This window comes from Chiloscyllium punctatum, chromosome 10 (genome assembly GCF_047496795.1).
Source record: "Chiloscyllium punctatum isolate Juve2018m chromosome 10, sChiPun1.3, whole genome shotgun sequence".
Classification (NCBI taxonomy): Eukaryota; Metazoa; Chordata; class Chondrichthyes; order Orectolobiformes; family Hemiscylliidae; genus Chiloscyllium; species Chiloscyllium punctatum.
In genome coordinates, this window is record NC_092748.1 from 74,793,927 (window position 1) to 74,809,262 (window position 15,336).

Below are 15,336 nucleotides of genomic sequence, written 5' to 3' on the forward strand. Positions count from 1 at the left end.
AAATTGGGTAGCTTGGAGCTCAAACAGGAAAAGTAATTGGCTTCAATTTCTTTCATGTAGATTAATGAAGGAAAATCAGGCAAGCTGCTTTACATCATACATCTCATAAATATACTTACTTTCCTTTTTTCTTTCTACTTAACTCTAAATCGCAGCAATATAATCTGTAGGTGCACGTGTTGCAACTCATCTACTCCTGTTTACCATTGACTAACCTTTACTCCTTTCCATGTTTGATATCTGATAACTCAAACTTCACAGTTCAAGACTGAGTACTCTCATGCTCAAGTGCCAACACAGAACTCAGCTATCCATGTGATGCATATATTGAGTTAGTGAGGCCCCTACATGATATTCCATTAAACATTTGTGCATGAGCAGTTAAAAGTGGAAAGCATTGCCCAGGAAACAGTTCATGATAGATTAGAGTTGAGTTCATCTTTGAAGAAGTGGAGAGAGGTGTAGGATCTGGGCAGCGGTTGGGGGTGGGGGGTTTGCTGTTATACATTGCTTCATCTAGCCTCACTATGATTCCTGAGTCTTTGTAATGTTGAGACAAAAACTGCTTTATTACGTATGAAGGAACTATATACAGCTCCACGTGACTAGATGTTACAATGCCAAAATCATAATTATGCTCTCTACATGTCTTTCCATCATGTGATCTCCTATCTCACCATTATTGTGGTGTTAATGACAAAGTCCCACATTAACCTTTGTGCCACAGGGCTGAGACTTTAAAGAAATGTTATGTTAAGAAATTGCACTAGAATTGGCTCAATACAGTAACTGACTATCAGAGAATCTGCGATATGTGCAGGAAAATCTATGAATGACAGGTGTGTGAAGAAACTATGCACTGTTTATTTATCTCAGGGAATGCAAACTCTTCTAGAAGTCTGTGTCACAACCGAAAGCATCATTCAGGGATATTTGAATCCAGCCATATATGCTCAGGACTGTGTCGCTTCCTCTACATGTTGTCAGATATGGATCAAATGGATGGCAGTTTCAGCTGCACCCAAAATCTCCGACACTCTTTCCTTCTGTAGAATAGTGGAACATGGAATTGGAACTTGTTGCTCTCTCTCAGACTGCAACATATTTAGACTGTGCCCCTTATGGGCTACCAAATACCATTTGATTATGCCTCAGCAACTTCCTAGTTGTCATGCTGAGGTAGCAATTCACAGAAGCATGAGAGAAAGTGAGTAATTGAGAAAGACATAGGGGCTCAAAATAGTGTTATGGTGTCCAGCATTGTTTAAAGCTACAAAATATTACTAATTATTTTTTGGAATATTTGTTTACAGACTGTTCTTGCACTAGCTGATGGTCTTGCAATGTTAGTTAACATGTCATTCAATTCCGATCTTTGACTAAATGCAAGTTATTTAAGGGTAGAAAGTCCAAAACACATGATCATTCAGCTGAATTATTCTCCAGTAGGTTGTTATTGAACTACTTCTACTTCTCCATTATTTTCTATGTCAGCATTGCCCTCGCCCACCTCAATGTGGGAGCCTTCATTCAATAGTGGCCTCACGTGTTGTCTCAACTAGATAGCAAATCCTTTCTGCAAACAGCAAATCACTATTATATGAGTCACATTTTGTGAGCTATCTTGGGGGAAAGCCACCAGGCTTGTCTAATCAGCAGACTAATTTCAGAACTTTGATGATCTGCTCATTGAGACTCAATTAGGTTCCATAAGTCTATAACACAGATATGTACAAAGAGGTTCACAGACGACTTACACACCAAGCGTACAGGTGATACTCTTTGTCTCCAAGTAGTGTGCCTTTCACTTTCTGTGAAAGAGCTCGAGGGATAGAGGATTTATATAAAAAAAAGCATTATGGCCCCAGACTTGCACGTTGGGCCACCTTCTGCTCATTCCCGGTTACATATTTTTATTCATATATATTCTTTCTCTTTTGTGTCAGGAGAGTAGCGGGTGAAGGAGGAGGCCTCTGGTGATGGCAGCAATAGCAGCAACACCAGGATTTGATTTGACTGGATTTATTTATTGTCATGTGTGCCTAAGTACAGTGAAAATCTTTGTTTATGAGCAGTATGGGTAGATCACAGTAAGCAAGGACATACAGATCGTAGGATGAGAAAATAAAGGTGGATAGAGGCATACAGGTTACATCACACAGGGTGTGTGAGAGGTAAGACCAACATTAGCAACATCAGCATCATTTGACAAGCTGGACAGAGCTCCATTTGACCCTGGGGTAGAACAAAGAACAAAAAACAAAAACAAAGAACAGCACAGCACAGGAACAGGCCCTTTGGCCCTCCAAGCTTGCACTGACAAATTTTGCCCTTCCATATTAAAAGTATCTTCACTTACAGGATCCCTCTATTCCCTTCCAATTCATCCTGTATTCATCCAGGTGCCTCTTGAATGCTGCTATTGTGTCTGATTCCACCGCCTCCTCTGGCAACACGTTCCAGGTACTCACCACCCTTTGTGTGAAATACTTGACTCGTAAATCTCTTAAACATCCCCGACACTGTGAACCTGTGTCCCCGAGTATTGACCCCTGTACCCTGGGAAAAGGCCTCATACTTTCCACTCTATTGATGCCATTCACAATCTTTTACTTCTATCAGGTCATTCCCTCCACCTCCCAGTGAGTGAGGAGCAGGTCCTGGGCTGACTCCCCCGAGCCAGTCTCACAGGCCAGGGTAAGGATCCAAATCTGTGGCTAGGCTTGGGTGCCTGACAGGGGAGAAGTGGCAGTCTCAGCACAGTTTGGCGGTCTCCCAAGATGCAGTCATCTCCTGGTGTGGCAATCTCGTTTCCATTTGGAGGTCTTCTTCGTCTTCAACTTCCAGATATTCCAGTGGCCTGGCAGGTGGTCTCGTCCAGGAATGGTGGTATTAGCCTGGCACGGTGGTCTGCTTTGGCGGAGGCTTCTGGCCCAGTATTCCAGTGGCCCGTCACAACAGTCTTGTCCTACAATGGCAATCTCGTCCCAGCTGCAGTTTGAGGGTAATCCATTGTTTCTTAAATTGGCTTTCCCTAAGCCCAGGAGCCATTCAGTGAACTGTGATGTACTTTGCCCTAATTTTACTTTCTTTTTATTATTACATATGACTTCTGTCATTGATGTAAGCATGTGTGGGCTGGCGATTTATAAAACTTTTCACTCTATTTTTCATGTAGAAGTACATATAGCAACAAATTTTTATTCTATTCTATATACCAACAGAATGAATGCTTTGAGTGCACAAGATCCTGTAAAAGACACCAGTGGGTGACATAGATATAGGCAACATTAGAATTCTCTTGGAAATGTTGCCATCTGTGCAAGCTTCAAAGCCAAACCCTATGGCTTCCAGATGCTCATGGGAAGGGTGATGGAAGTGTTCACTGAAGCAAACATGGCAGTCATCTACTTAATGCAGACTGACATGTTACATTCAATATCATATAAGACAACCTGGAAGAAGCTCAAGGAAAAGATGTCCAAGGTAGCAGTGACCAGGCAAAAATGGGAGCAAGAGGCAAATCTTGTTGCAGGAACTGACACAATTCTGTGAAAAGTCCCTTTGTTATGCTGTTGTTCAAAAAACACAGGTAAGTTGTCTTTAACCTCTCAATTGTATTTGGAGCACAAATGATTCCCACAAGTAAACCTTCTATTTCCTCCTCTTGCAGTTGCAGCTCTGTTTTGCTGTCCTCATTGTGTCTTCATAGCAGAGGACTGTCAGACAAAATCCCATGAAGATAAAAATGCATTGCCAGATCCTTTTAAGGGTTCTGGAGATTTTACGTGCCTTAAAAGTTTAAACAGCCAAAAGCTACTGTGTAGTACAAACAAAATGGCTTGCACGTGTTATTGCATTCCAGCATGTTACCTAACAGCATGAACGATGCCTTTAAATATTGTGAAGAGTCATCTCCTCCATCATTCCACTTACAGTGGGCAGTTTGAGGAGTTAGCAGTAACAACACGGGAAGGGTCAGAAATGGCTTTGGGTTGTTGACAAGATCTTGTAGCCCCAATTTATACATATTCATTAAGCCCCTTTCCCCCATGCTAAACATTTTCAAATAGGAACTCCAGCTACTTAAATCAAGGTCAATCCAAAAAATAGAATAGGTTGCTGACCAGCAGCAAGCCAACAATTTTTGTTTAGCTCTATCATCCTGTTTTTAGTTATTGATGGAGAGTCGTGACTAAAATCAACATCATCATTCCATCATACAAGACTGATGGTCTCATTGTTGAGCCAGAAAGTAAAGCTCACAAATTCACAAACAGCAGCTATCAGGTAGCAGATACAGCATCACTGTCTCCTTTTACCTATTTATACCAGTGAATAAAACTGACTGAACATAATTCTGCTCTTCTTTTCCACTATAAGTGTTAAGAGTTCAAAAGATCCAGCCTACTACTTTAGTAAATTCCTAAATATCACAAGTCGACAACAGCTAAATTTGCTTTCACATCAGAACAATCTTTCAGCATTGTTTGATATCTGGTCATTCTCAGTCTGTCTGGTTCAAGTCCTCCTACTCAATCCTGAACATGTTGTACTATTTTGTTGTCATGCTCTGCTTGCATGGATGTCCAATAGAACATTTGAAATTGGTTGCTGGATGGAAACCATTGGAATTTGCTTGGAAACTAAGTACATTAACTGGTCAAAATGTTAAGAAGGTACCAAGATTGCTTGTGACATGACCTGAAGAATAAAGTACTCAGTTTCAATCTGCAGCTTGACGAAGCTTACCCTCTGCAAGGATCCAGTACAATAGCTCTTGGTCTCGGAACATTTGCAATGATTGACCGATCGCTGCCATCCACTTTTATGGAGCTGATTGTTTGATTCAAGTAATCACTATAATAAATCCGCTTGTTAATCCAATCATAGGCAATTCCATCAGGAGCACCCAAACCTTGAATAAATATTTTTGTATATTACTTAATGGTTTAAAATATTTAAATTACTGATGTATAAAAGCAAAAAGCAAGCATTCGTTGACTGAACCAACATTAATGTAGACGTGAAACATGCATTCTTAGAGCATATTTAAAATCTAAGTAATAGAAAGCAATTCTAGTAACAATGCATACAGCAACCACTGATGTCAGATGATTGATTTATATTTCTGGGCAGAATTCATTGGGTCTGTAATTCCAGCTTCAAAATTCATATAATGAAAACCAGGAGGAACATTGAATCGAATTAATCATAAGGTTCAATTTTACATTGCAACTGGAATCAATTGTATTGATAGAATTCTTCTTTCTGTGATAGGAAGCTCCATTTTTTGTTTCATTGAGAATATAATTTACAATAATGGTTTGTCCATAATCAGTTTTAGCCAATATAGACTGATAATAAACATGGTTGTTAGCAACTCTGGATTCTACACTCTACAATAGATACAACAATAATAATTTGCATTTACGACAATGTAGAAACATGTCTTAAGGTGCTTCACGGAAACTGATACAATTGAATACAAACAGCACTTAGCCATAGAAAAAGACATTGATGGGGTAAGGAAATGAATGGTAGGGTCAAGGGAAAGAATTCCAGTTGAAGGGTCAATCATCAATTGTAGTGCAAAGGGAGAACAGATGCAAAGGAATCCACAGCCATAGAATTAAGCATACAAGAGCATTTTTTTAACCAATAAGTTTGTTGATGCTTTGATGCTAATGTGGAATGCTGCACTCAATTTTAGTCTGGTATAATAAACAGTCATATTACTGTTTATAAAATGATTGTTGTATTTACCTGATACCACTTGTGTAGGGGAAGCAGAGACATCTGCAAGACTGATGTAGCTGATTTTGCTGCGCCCTTGGCCAAAGTTTTGTGTAAAATAAATTCTTTTGTCACTGCTGTCATAGTCAAGTGCCACTGCAGTCCACCATACATTTACTACTGCAAAGGGTCGTGTATGGTCAGCTGTATCCAAGTGAAGACTCTGAATGGAACCTTCTGTTGCATATATCAAATAATCATTAGTGATGGTCATACACTGTTTTCCATCAGCAGCCAACCTACCATGGGCACACCCACACTTTGGAAGTTGCAAATCAGGCAATGCAAAACAAAGTTGGGCACATTCTCCATTAGAGCTCAAGCAAGGGTTATTGCTAACTTGCCTGGGAGATGTTGGCTGAATCCTTTTATCAAACATTACCACATCCCTTAACAAGTTCAAGTTGTCTCGGATAACAGACGGTTGTTCCATGCTTCCAGGTTCTTTACTTGCACGTAAAATCTTCTTCAAGTTCCTATCCACCCAAATCATACTGTTTTCAAAGATAGTGATTCCAAATGGGGTTGGATAGCGACTGCCGTAACGAATTATCTCATGTTCGTCACCATCAGGTGAGACCCTAGCAATTAGGTCAAGGGAGTCATCAACCCAATAGATGTAATTATTTGTGTGGTCCACAGCTAGACCTCGTGGCATGACAATACCATCATCCACTAAGACAGTTCTGTTGGAGCCATCAAGTAAAGCCCGCTCAATTTTAGGATTCTGACCATAATCAGCCCAGAAGATATATCGGATCTTTGGATTTACTACAATATGTCTTGGCTGATCCACTGTTGTTTTCAGGAGAACTCGACGAAAAGTGGTATTCAAACGGAGAATTTCAATATATGTCTCAGTTTGGAAAGCATTTGTGAAATAGAGATTGCCTGCATCACATAAAAGAAGAAACATATATATCATTCTTTCTGAAGGATGAACAGGTGGTTCTATGAAATCTGTATGCTTTGGGTTCAGTCTGTCATACTAAATTATTCTGGGGTTCAGTACACTTATCAGAGAGATGTAAATCCAGGTCACATACAAATTAAATCATTGGGTTATTTTAATATTATCATTCATCGCTGATCATTATATAATACAAAGTTTATTCTTTTCTTTTCAAACTATAGCAGAGGCCAAATTTCAATAACTGATGTTCGACTGGAAAAGGTTCTTATTGTCAAGTGAAATAGTTGTATGTCACCAAGGATGCAACATCAAACACCAATAATAACATGTATGCCAGACTATTGTTAAGCTACACTTTCCAGTCAGAAGACCATAATGCAGAGTCAGCATACCTGAGCCACACTGGTACCTGCACACATGTAGACAAACAATTCTTATTATTAATGAATTTTAAAAAATACATTGTCAAAGCTTTTTGTCTTGCACTTAAGACAGACTGAAGAATACTATTGTAAGGTTATTATTAGGGATTGCAGTATGGCTCACTCACACTTGTTACAGGTTAAGTATTTTCATTACGCAGGCATTACGACTTTTGCATTTAAACAGAACTTTATGTGACAACTGTTGCCTGGTGCATTCCCCCATGGAAATGTTTCAAACAATCAAAGTCTGCTGCCTGACAAAATTATTGCTCCCTTTGAAATTTGGCATTCTTTCATCTGTCCTGATGAGTGCAAGATGAAAAGCTATGACTGCATCTCTTTTTTAACAATGCTCAGATTCTGTTCTATCAGGTGACTAACAATTCTTCGTACTGCATTTAAAAAGCATTTAATCTTAACATTAAACATGACAGTCAAAGCACTTTTAAAATGCTTCACATCAAGTTGGTGTTAAACTGTACTAATTGTGAAATCCATGCATAGCGAGACTATCTCCAAAAGGTCATCTCATGCCTCTTCAGTCGGTTTTAGCAGTGATGATGATAACATAAGAATGTTTAGTTTATATGTATGGGTTTCTACAATTACAAGATGGTGAAGGAAAGCTTGTAAAAGCTTGATCAAAAATACAGAATGCAAATTCAAAACCTAAATTTTGACATTGGTATTTTGCAATTATCATTATTGAAATAAATAAGAATATAACAATGAAATATGAACATAGAACACAGAAATTTGATCTGTAGCTGATACACAGCCAAAGGGAATCTTGACTTATCTATAACTACAGTACTGTCTGAATACTAAGATATTTAACACTGTTCAAAGATGTAGCAGGATTTTGTACTAGAAAGCATGTGAAATAGCTTTCTTCAGGTTTTCATTTATTTAGTGAGACTGGGACTTGTTAATAATTAAAAGACAAAAATTAGTATATTGTTACTTAAGCAGAAGTTTTAGCAAAATATTTGCATGTATGAACAAATTTTAGATTTCTCTTATCTTGCAGTTGTTCCAAGTTATTTTCTTCTTATCTACAAGAGTGAGATATTATTTGCAATAAACAAATCATGTTCTCCTACTAACAGCCAAAGATTAGTGGAGTCTTCTCTCAACTATGTTAAAGCATTTGATCCTAAGGTGATCTTCCCACCTCATATTTATGCCCTCACTAAGATTGCCTATTTCCACATCCACAACATTGCCTGACTTCATTCCTATCACAGTTCATCTGCCAGTGACATCTTTACTTGTGCCTCTTTTCTTTGCTCTAACGTGCCCATAGTTAATATTCCAAATTCTACCCTCAATAAGCTTGAGGTATTGAAATCTGATGCCCATGACTTAACATATTCCTCTACCACCCCTGTTTACTGACCTTCATTCAACTTCATGCTAAGCAGTATCTTGATTTTAAAATTCATATCCTCATCTTTAAATCTTTTGTGGTCTTGTACCTCCCAATCTTTGGAAAGATTGCCATTAGCTCAGAACTATCTGATATATTTGCACTCTCTAAGTTTGGCTTCCTCCACAACCTGTTTGTAGCGGCCATAGTTTCAGGTCCCAAGCTTTAGAATACCCTGTCTACAATTCTCAGCTTTTTTATGCAGCTTTCATTCTTTAAAATGTTCCTTCAAATCTACCTCTTTAAGCTCTTAGTGTTCTGAGCTGATAGCCCATTTTGAGCTTGGTATCACATTTTGATTTACAATGCTCCTATGAGGCACCTTGGGACGTCTTGCTTACATTAATACAGGTGTTTTCTATTGTTTAGTTAACAGATTTCCTTTAATACTGCACAAAGAAATTATAGGTAATTACTGTAAAGCTGGAAGATTACAAGTTCATCAGGCACTGACCTGCCACCCAATCTACTGCAATTCCCCGAATACCATTCTGACCAATTCCTGTAACTAGGATGCTTTGGAAGGAAGACCCATCAGGTTTAATCCTCCGAATAGCATTCCTTGAAGATGCCACACTGAAGTCACACCAGTAAATAAATCCTGATGCTATATGTACATCCACATGTAGGGCAAAGCGAGCTGAAAGAAAAAAAAATCAAAATATTACTAATTCTAAATGCACAATCCTGGTTTGGCAAAAAAAAGCAAAGAAATCCTGTGAGATGTGGGAGATTAGAGAGAAATCAAATATCTCCAACAACTATGTCTGTAGAAGTGTGTCCACCTTAGCTCCTCTCAGCCCACATGGATCGGTTGGAGCAGCGGTTGGGCTCATTGATAAGCACACAGGAGGTGAATAATTTTATAGATAGGAGTCTCATGGATGTGGTCACACCAAAGGTTCATCCAGATAGATGGGCAGGCAGGAGTTCCCTGTGGCTATTCCCCTCTCATCGAAGTGTAGCATTTCAGGGTTTGTTCAGGGGGTGGCTTCAGAAGAAATTAACAGCAGCAGACAGATGAGTGGCACTACAATTACTTCTGATATACAGTAGGGGGGATTGAAATGTAGTGAGGGGGGATTTTATAAACAGATGCACAGATGGCCATGAGCAAGACTCCAAGATGGTGTTTTGTCTCCCTGGTACTAAAGTCAAAATTGTTTCTGAACATTCTGAAAGGGGGCAGTGAGCAGCCAGGGGCCATGGTCCAGATTGGTAGTAATGACATAGGCAGGAAGAGAGGTGAGGTCCTGCAAGGGGAATGTAGGGAGTTAGGAAGGAAGTTGAAAAACAGGACTCTGGGGTTGTTATCTCTTGATTATTAGGCAAAAGTGAGGACTGCAGATGCTGGAAACCAGAGTTTAGATCAGAGTTTGGAAAAGCACAGCAGGTCAGGCAGCATCCAAGGAGCAGGAAAATCGGCGTTTCAGACAAAAGCCCTTGGAGGGCCTGGTCATGGCGGATGAAACTGTAGAGGGATTGGATGTCCATGGTGAAGATGAGGCGTTGGGGACCAGGGAAACAGAAGTCTTGGAGGAGGTGGGGGGCATGGGTGGTGTCTTGAACGTGCGTGGGGAGTTCCTGGATGAGGGGGGATAGGACAGCATTGAGGAAGATGCAGATGAGTTCAGTGGGGCAGGAGCAGGCCGAGACAATGGGTTTGCCGGGGTGGTCAGGCTTGTGGATCTTGGGAAGGAGGTAGAATCGGGCGGTGTGGGGTTCCCGGACTACGAGGTTGGAAGTTGTGGGTGGGAGATCTCCTGAGGTGATGAGGTTCTGTGTTGTCTGGGAGATGATGGTTTGGTGATGGGGATGGGGTCATGGTTGAGAGGGCTGTAGGAAAACGTCTTCGAGTTGGCATCTGGCTTCAGCGGTGTAGAGCTCAGTGCACCAAACTGCCATTGCACCCCTTTATCCGCTGGTTTGATGGTAAAGTTGGGATTGGAGCAAAGGGAGTGGAGGGCAGCATGTTGTGAGGATGAGAGGTTGGAGTGGGGATGGGGTGTAGACATTTTGAGGCAGTTAATATCTTGGCGGCAGTTGGAAATGAAGTGGTCAAGGGTGGGTAATAGGCCAGTGCGGGGTGTCAAGGTGGATGGAGTGTGTTGGAGGCAAGTGAAAGGGTCCTCGGAAGGTGGGCGGGAATCCTGATTGTAAAAGTAAGCTCAGAGGCAGAAGCGGCGGAAGAAGTGTTCAACATCACGATGCGTATTAAATTCATTGATGCGTGGAGAGAGGGGGATAAAGGTAAGGCCGTTCGTCCTCAGTGAGGGGAAGGTCTGGGGGGGATGGTGAAAACGCGACAGGACTGGGAGCTTGGATCTGGTTAGGTGTGGGGCGGAGCCTGTAACTGGGGTGGGTGTGGTGGTGTGGGAATGGGGGTGGTGTTCCCCTCAGGGTTCTGGGGGGCGGGGATGGAGAGAGTGGGATATGTTGGGGGCGCGTTGGCAGAATGCAGGTGAGTGGCTTTGGTAGGGGCGGAAGTGGTGGCGAACATGGCAGTAGAGGGGTTACTCCCTGGATTATTCCCTGGGCTAAGTGAGGCTAGAAAGAGGAAGATAATACAGTTGAATGTATGGCTAAACAGCTGGTGAGGGGAGAGAAGTCGTCAAATATTTGGATGATTGGGATCTCTTCCAGTGTAGGAGGAACCTGTACAAGAATGATGGGTTGCACCTAAACTGGAGGCGCACCAATATCCTTCTATAGAAATTTGTTAGTACCGTTCAGTTTAAACTAGAGTGGCAGTGGGGTGGGAAACAGAACTGTCAGCCCACATGTGCAGTGATTGAAGAGAAAGCAGAAGTTAAGTCAAGTAAATCTAATCGGAAAAACAGGCAGGGCCAGGTTAATGAAAACAGTAAATGTATTTATTTTGATGCAAGCAGTACAACCAGTAAGGCAGATAAGCTTAGAGCTTAGATGAGTAAATGCAACTATAATGTTGTTTCCATTGAAGAAACTTGGCTGAGCAAAGGGCAGTACTGGCAGGTCAACATTCCAGGTTTTAAAGGTTTCAGGCATGAAAGAGTGGGATGCAAAAGGAATGGGAAGTTGTATTACTTATTAAAGAGAATGCCACAGTTGCATCAAGAGAGGACATCTTGGAGGACTCACTCAGGGAAGCCTTATGGATAGGACTGAGGAATAAGAAAAGTGTAATCATTATTTTTGGGTTATATTATAGGTCTGCTAATAGTCAGTGGCAGAAAGAGGGCTAGACAGCTATTTGAGGGTAAATCCACATCTGAGATGTGGGAGTCTTTTAGTGGCTAATTGATCATAGTTTAGGACCAGCATGTTCTTATGAGGATGGAAGATAAAAATGGCTGGATGCCAAGAGATATAGGAAGTTTAGTCAAAAATAAAAAGGAAGCATATATAAAATTTAGGAAACTAAGAAACTTTGGAAATTTAGTAAATCAGACAAGGCCCTTAAGGAATATAAAGGAAGTAAGAAAGATCATCAACAAGGAATTAGCAGGACTGAAAGGGACTATAAAATATACTTGGCAAACAGGATTAAGGAGAATCCCAAAGCATTTTATATGTATATTAGGAGCAAGAGGGTATCCAGGGAATGAGTAAATCCACTCAAGGACAAAGGAGAAAATTTATGTGGAGAGCTAGAGGAAGTGGGTTAGGTAATTATTGAGTACTTTGCATCAATAATCATGAAGGAGAAAGACAGAGATAATGTTAAGATTTGTGGGGTCGGTATGATGACATTCTAGGGCTTGTTAATATTAAGAAGGAGGTGGTGTTAGGTGTCTTGAAAAACATTAAGGTAGATAAGTCCCCAGAGTTTAATGCGATCTCTCCAAACTACAGAAGAAGGTGTGGGAGGAGATTTCTGAAATCTTGACAGAGATATTTTTATCTCCTCTTTAGCCACAGGCCGGGTGCCTGTAGACTGGAGAATAACTAATGTTGTTCCTATTTTAAGAAAGGCAAAGGGATAATCCAGGAAAGTATAGGCAGCTGAGCCTTACAGAAGTGTTCGTAACTGACTGTGGACAAGATTCTTAGGGATAGGACTTAATTGAATTTAGAAAAGAATGGACTGATTAGGGATAGTCAGCATAGCTTTGTTTTGTGGCGCTCTTGTCTCATAAATTTGATTGAGTTTTTGAGGCAGTGACGAAGATGACTGTTAAGGGTAGGGCAGTGGACATTACCTACACGGACTTTATTAAAGCATTTGACAAAGTCCCTCATGTAGACTGGTCTAGAACATTAATTCACTTGGGATCCACAGATAGTTGTTTAGTTGCATACATAATTGGTTTGGCCATAGAAGATAGAGGGTAGTTGTTTTCATACTGGAGGACTGTGACCAGTGGTATTCTGCAAGGTCAGTGCTGGGGCCTCTATTGTTTATAATAACTATAAATGATTTGAATGAAAATGTAGATGATCCAACTGGTAAGTTTGCACACAATGAAAATTGGTGGAATTGTGGATAGACAGAATGATTGTCAAAGGATATAGCAGGATATAGATCAGTTGGAAAGTTGGGCAGAGAAATGGCAGATGGAGTTTAATCCATGCAAGTTTGAGGTCACACATTTTGGGAGGTCAAGTGCTAAAGGAAAGTATTCAGTAAATGGCAGGATCCTTAGAAGTATTGGTATACAGAGGAATCTTGGGAAGCAAGTCCATAGCTCCCTGAAATTGGCAACACAAATGGATAAGGTGGTAAAGAAGGCATACAGCACGATTGCCTTCATCAGTCAAGAGTATTGAGGATAAAAGTTGACAGGTCATGTTGCAGCTGAATTAAACTTTAGTTTGGCCACATTTGGAGTATTGTCTGCTAGAGGAATTCTAAGAAGAAAATTTCACTGATTGGTAGAGTCTATAGGCCACCAAATAATAACATCACATTAGGGAGGACAATAAACAAAGAAATAATTAATGCCTGCAAAATGGTATGGCTTTTATCATTGGGGATTTTAATCTACATGTGGATTGGTCAAACCAGCTTGGTCAGGGTAGGCTTGAGGAGGTGCTCATTGAGTGTATCCGTGATAGGTTTTTTTGAACAATATATAATGGAACCAACGAGGGAGCAAGCTACCCTAGATCTGGTCCTGTATAACGAGACAGGAATAATTAATTACCTCACAGTTAGGGATCCTCTTGGGAGGAGCGATCACAGTGTGGTTTAATTTTGAATGCAGATGGAGAGTGTGAAGATAAAATCCAATAGCAGGGTCCTGTGCTCGAACGAGGGGGATTACAACAGAATGAGGGAGACCTGGCTAAATTAGACTAGAAACAAAATTTTATGGTGGAACAGTTGATGAGCAGTGGAGTACTTTCAAAGTGCTTAGCAAAGGTACACTCCAGTAAAAAGGAAGGACTGTAAGACAAGGGATAATCTGCCAATGGGTGTCTAAGGAAATAAGGGAGGCTATCAAAATGAAAAAGAAGGCACACAAAGTGGCCAAAAACAGCATGAAACTAGAAGACTGGGAAAACTATAAAAGTCAACAGAAAGCCACAAAAAGAGCTAGAAAGAAAAGAAAGATAGAGTATGAGAAAAAACTAGCACAGAATATAAAGACAGATAGCAAACATTTCTATAAATATATAAAATGAAAAGCAGTTGTTAAAGTAAACACTGGTCCCCTAGAGGATGAGAAGGGCATTTAGTTATGGGATATGATGAAATGACCAAGGCATTGAACGGGTATGTTGTATCAGTCTTCACAGTGGAGGACAGTAATAACATGCCAGAAATTGACAAAGAGACGATGGAAAGTGAGGACCTGGAAACAATCAGTTTACGGAAGAGGTAGTGTTGGGCAAGCTGATGGAGCTAAGGATAAGTCTCCTGGCCCTGATGGAATACATCCCAGGGTACTAAAAGAGATGGTGGGAAAACAGCAGGTGCACTGGCGGTAATTTTCCAAAATTCACTGGACTCTGGGACAGTCCCAGCAGATTGGAAAACAGCAAATGTGACGACACTGTTTAAAAAGGTAGGTTGTCAAAAGATGGGGAGTTGTAGACCAGTTAGCTTAACCTTTGTATTGGGGAAGAGGCTTGAGTCTATTATCAAGGAAGAAATAGCAGGACACCTCAAAAGAAATTGTCCTGTTGGACAGATGCAGCATGGGTTCAAGAAGGCAGGTCATGTCTGACAAATCTTTTGGAATTCTGTGAAGATATTTTGAGCCAGGTGGACAATGTGGGCCCAGTGGATGTTGTGTACCTAGATCTCCAAAAGGCTTTTGACCTTTAGTGGCTGCTGCATAAGATAAGGTTGCATGGCATTAGGGGTAAAGTATTACAATGGATAGAGCATTGGTTGACTAACAGGAAACAAAGAGTGGGGATAAATGAGTGCTATTCTGGCTGGCAATCAGGGATCACAATTATTCACTATTTATATAGATGATTTGGAGTTGGGGTCCACATGTCCAGTGTCAAAGTTTGCAGATGACATTAAGATGAGTGGCAGAGCAAAGTGTGCAGAGGACTGTGAACCTTTGCAGAAGAACATAGATACATTGAGTGACTGGGCAAAGATCTGACAGATGGAATACAATGTGAATAAGTGTGAAGTCATACATTTTGGTAGGAGTAACAGTGAAAGCAGATTATTACCTGAATGGTAAAAAGGTGCAGCATGCAGCTATGCAGAGGGACCTTGGTGTCCTTGTGCATGAAGATTGGGCTGCAGGTACAACAGGTAATTAGGAAGGCAAATGGAATTTTGTCCTTCATTGCTCAAGGGGTTGAGTTTAAAAGCAGAGAGGTAA

General features: G+C 40.7%; 1 protein-coding gene across 3 annotated transcripts in view; it reads right to left on the minus strand.

Moving 5' to 3' along the window:
- Positions 1-15,336, minus strand: part of lrp2a (low density lipoprotein receptor-related protein 2a) — a 346,919-nt gene that overhangs the window by 155,519 nt on the left and 176,064 nt on the right. For all 3 annotated transcript variants that reach the window (XM_072579538.1, XM_072579537.1, XM_072579536.1), the window contains 3 exons: positions 9,018-9,203; positions 5,767-6,687; positions 4,753-4,918 (listed from right to left, as the gene is read on the minus strand). In XM_072579538.1, coding sequence (XP_072435639.1) covers positions 4,753-4,918; positions 5,767-6,687; positions 9,018-9,203 — 1,273 coding nt within the window. The remainder of the gene's footprint in view (positions 1-4,752; positions 4,919-5,766; positions 6,688-9,017; positions 9,204-15,336) is intronic.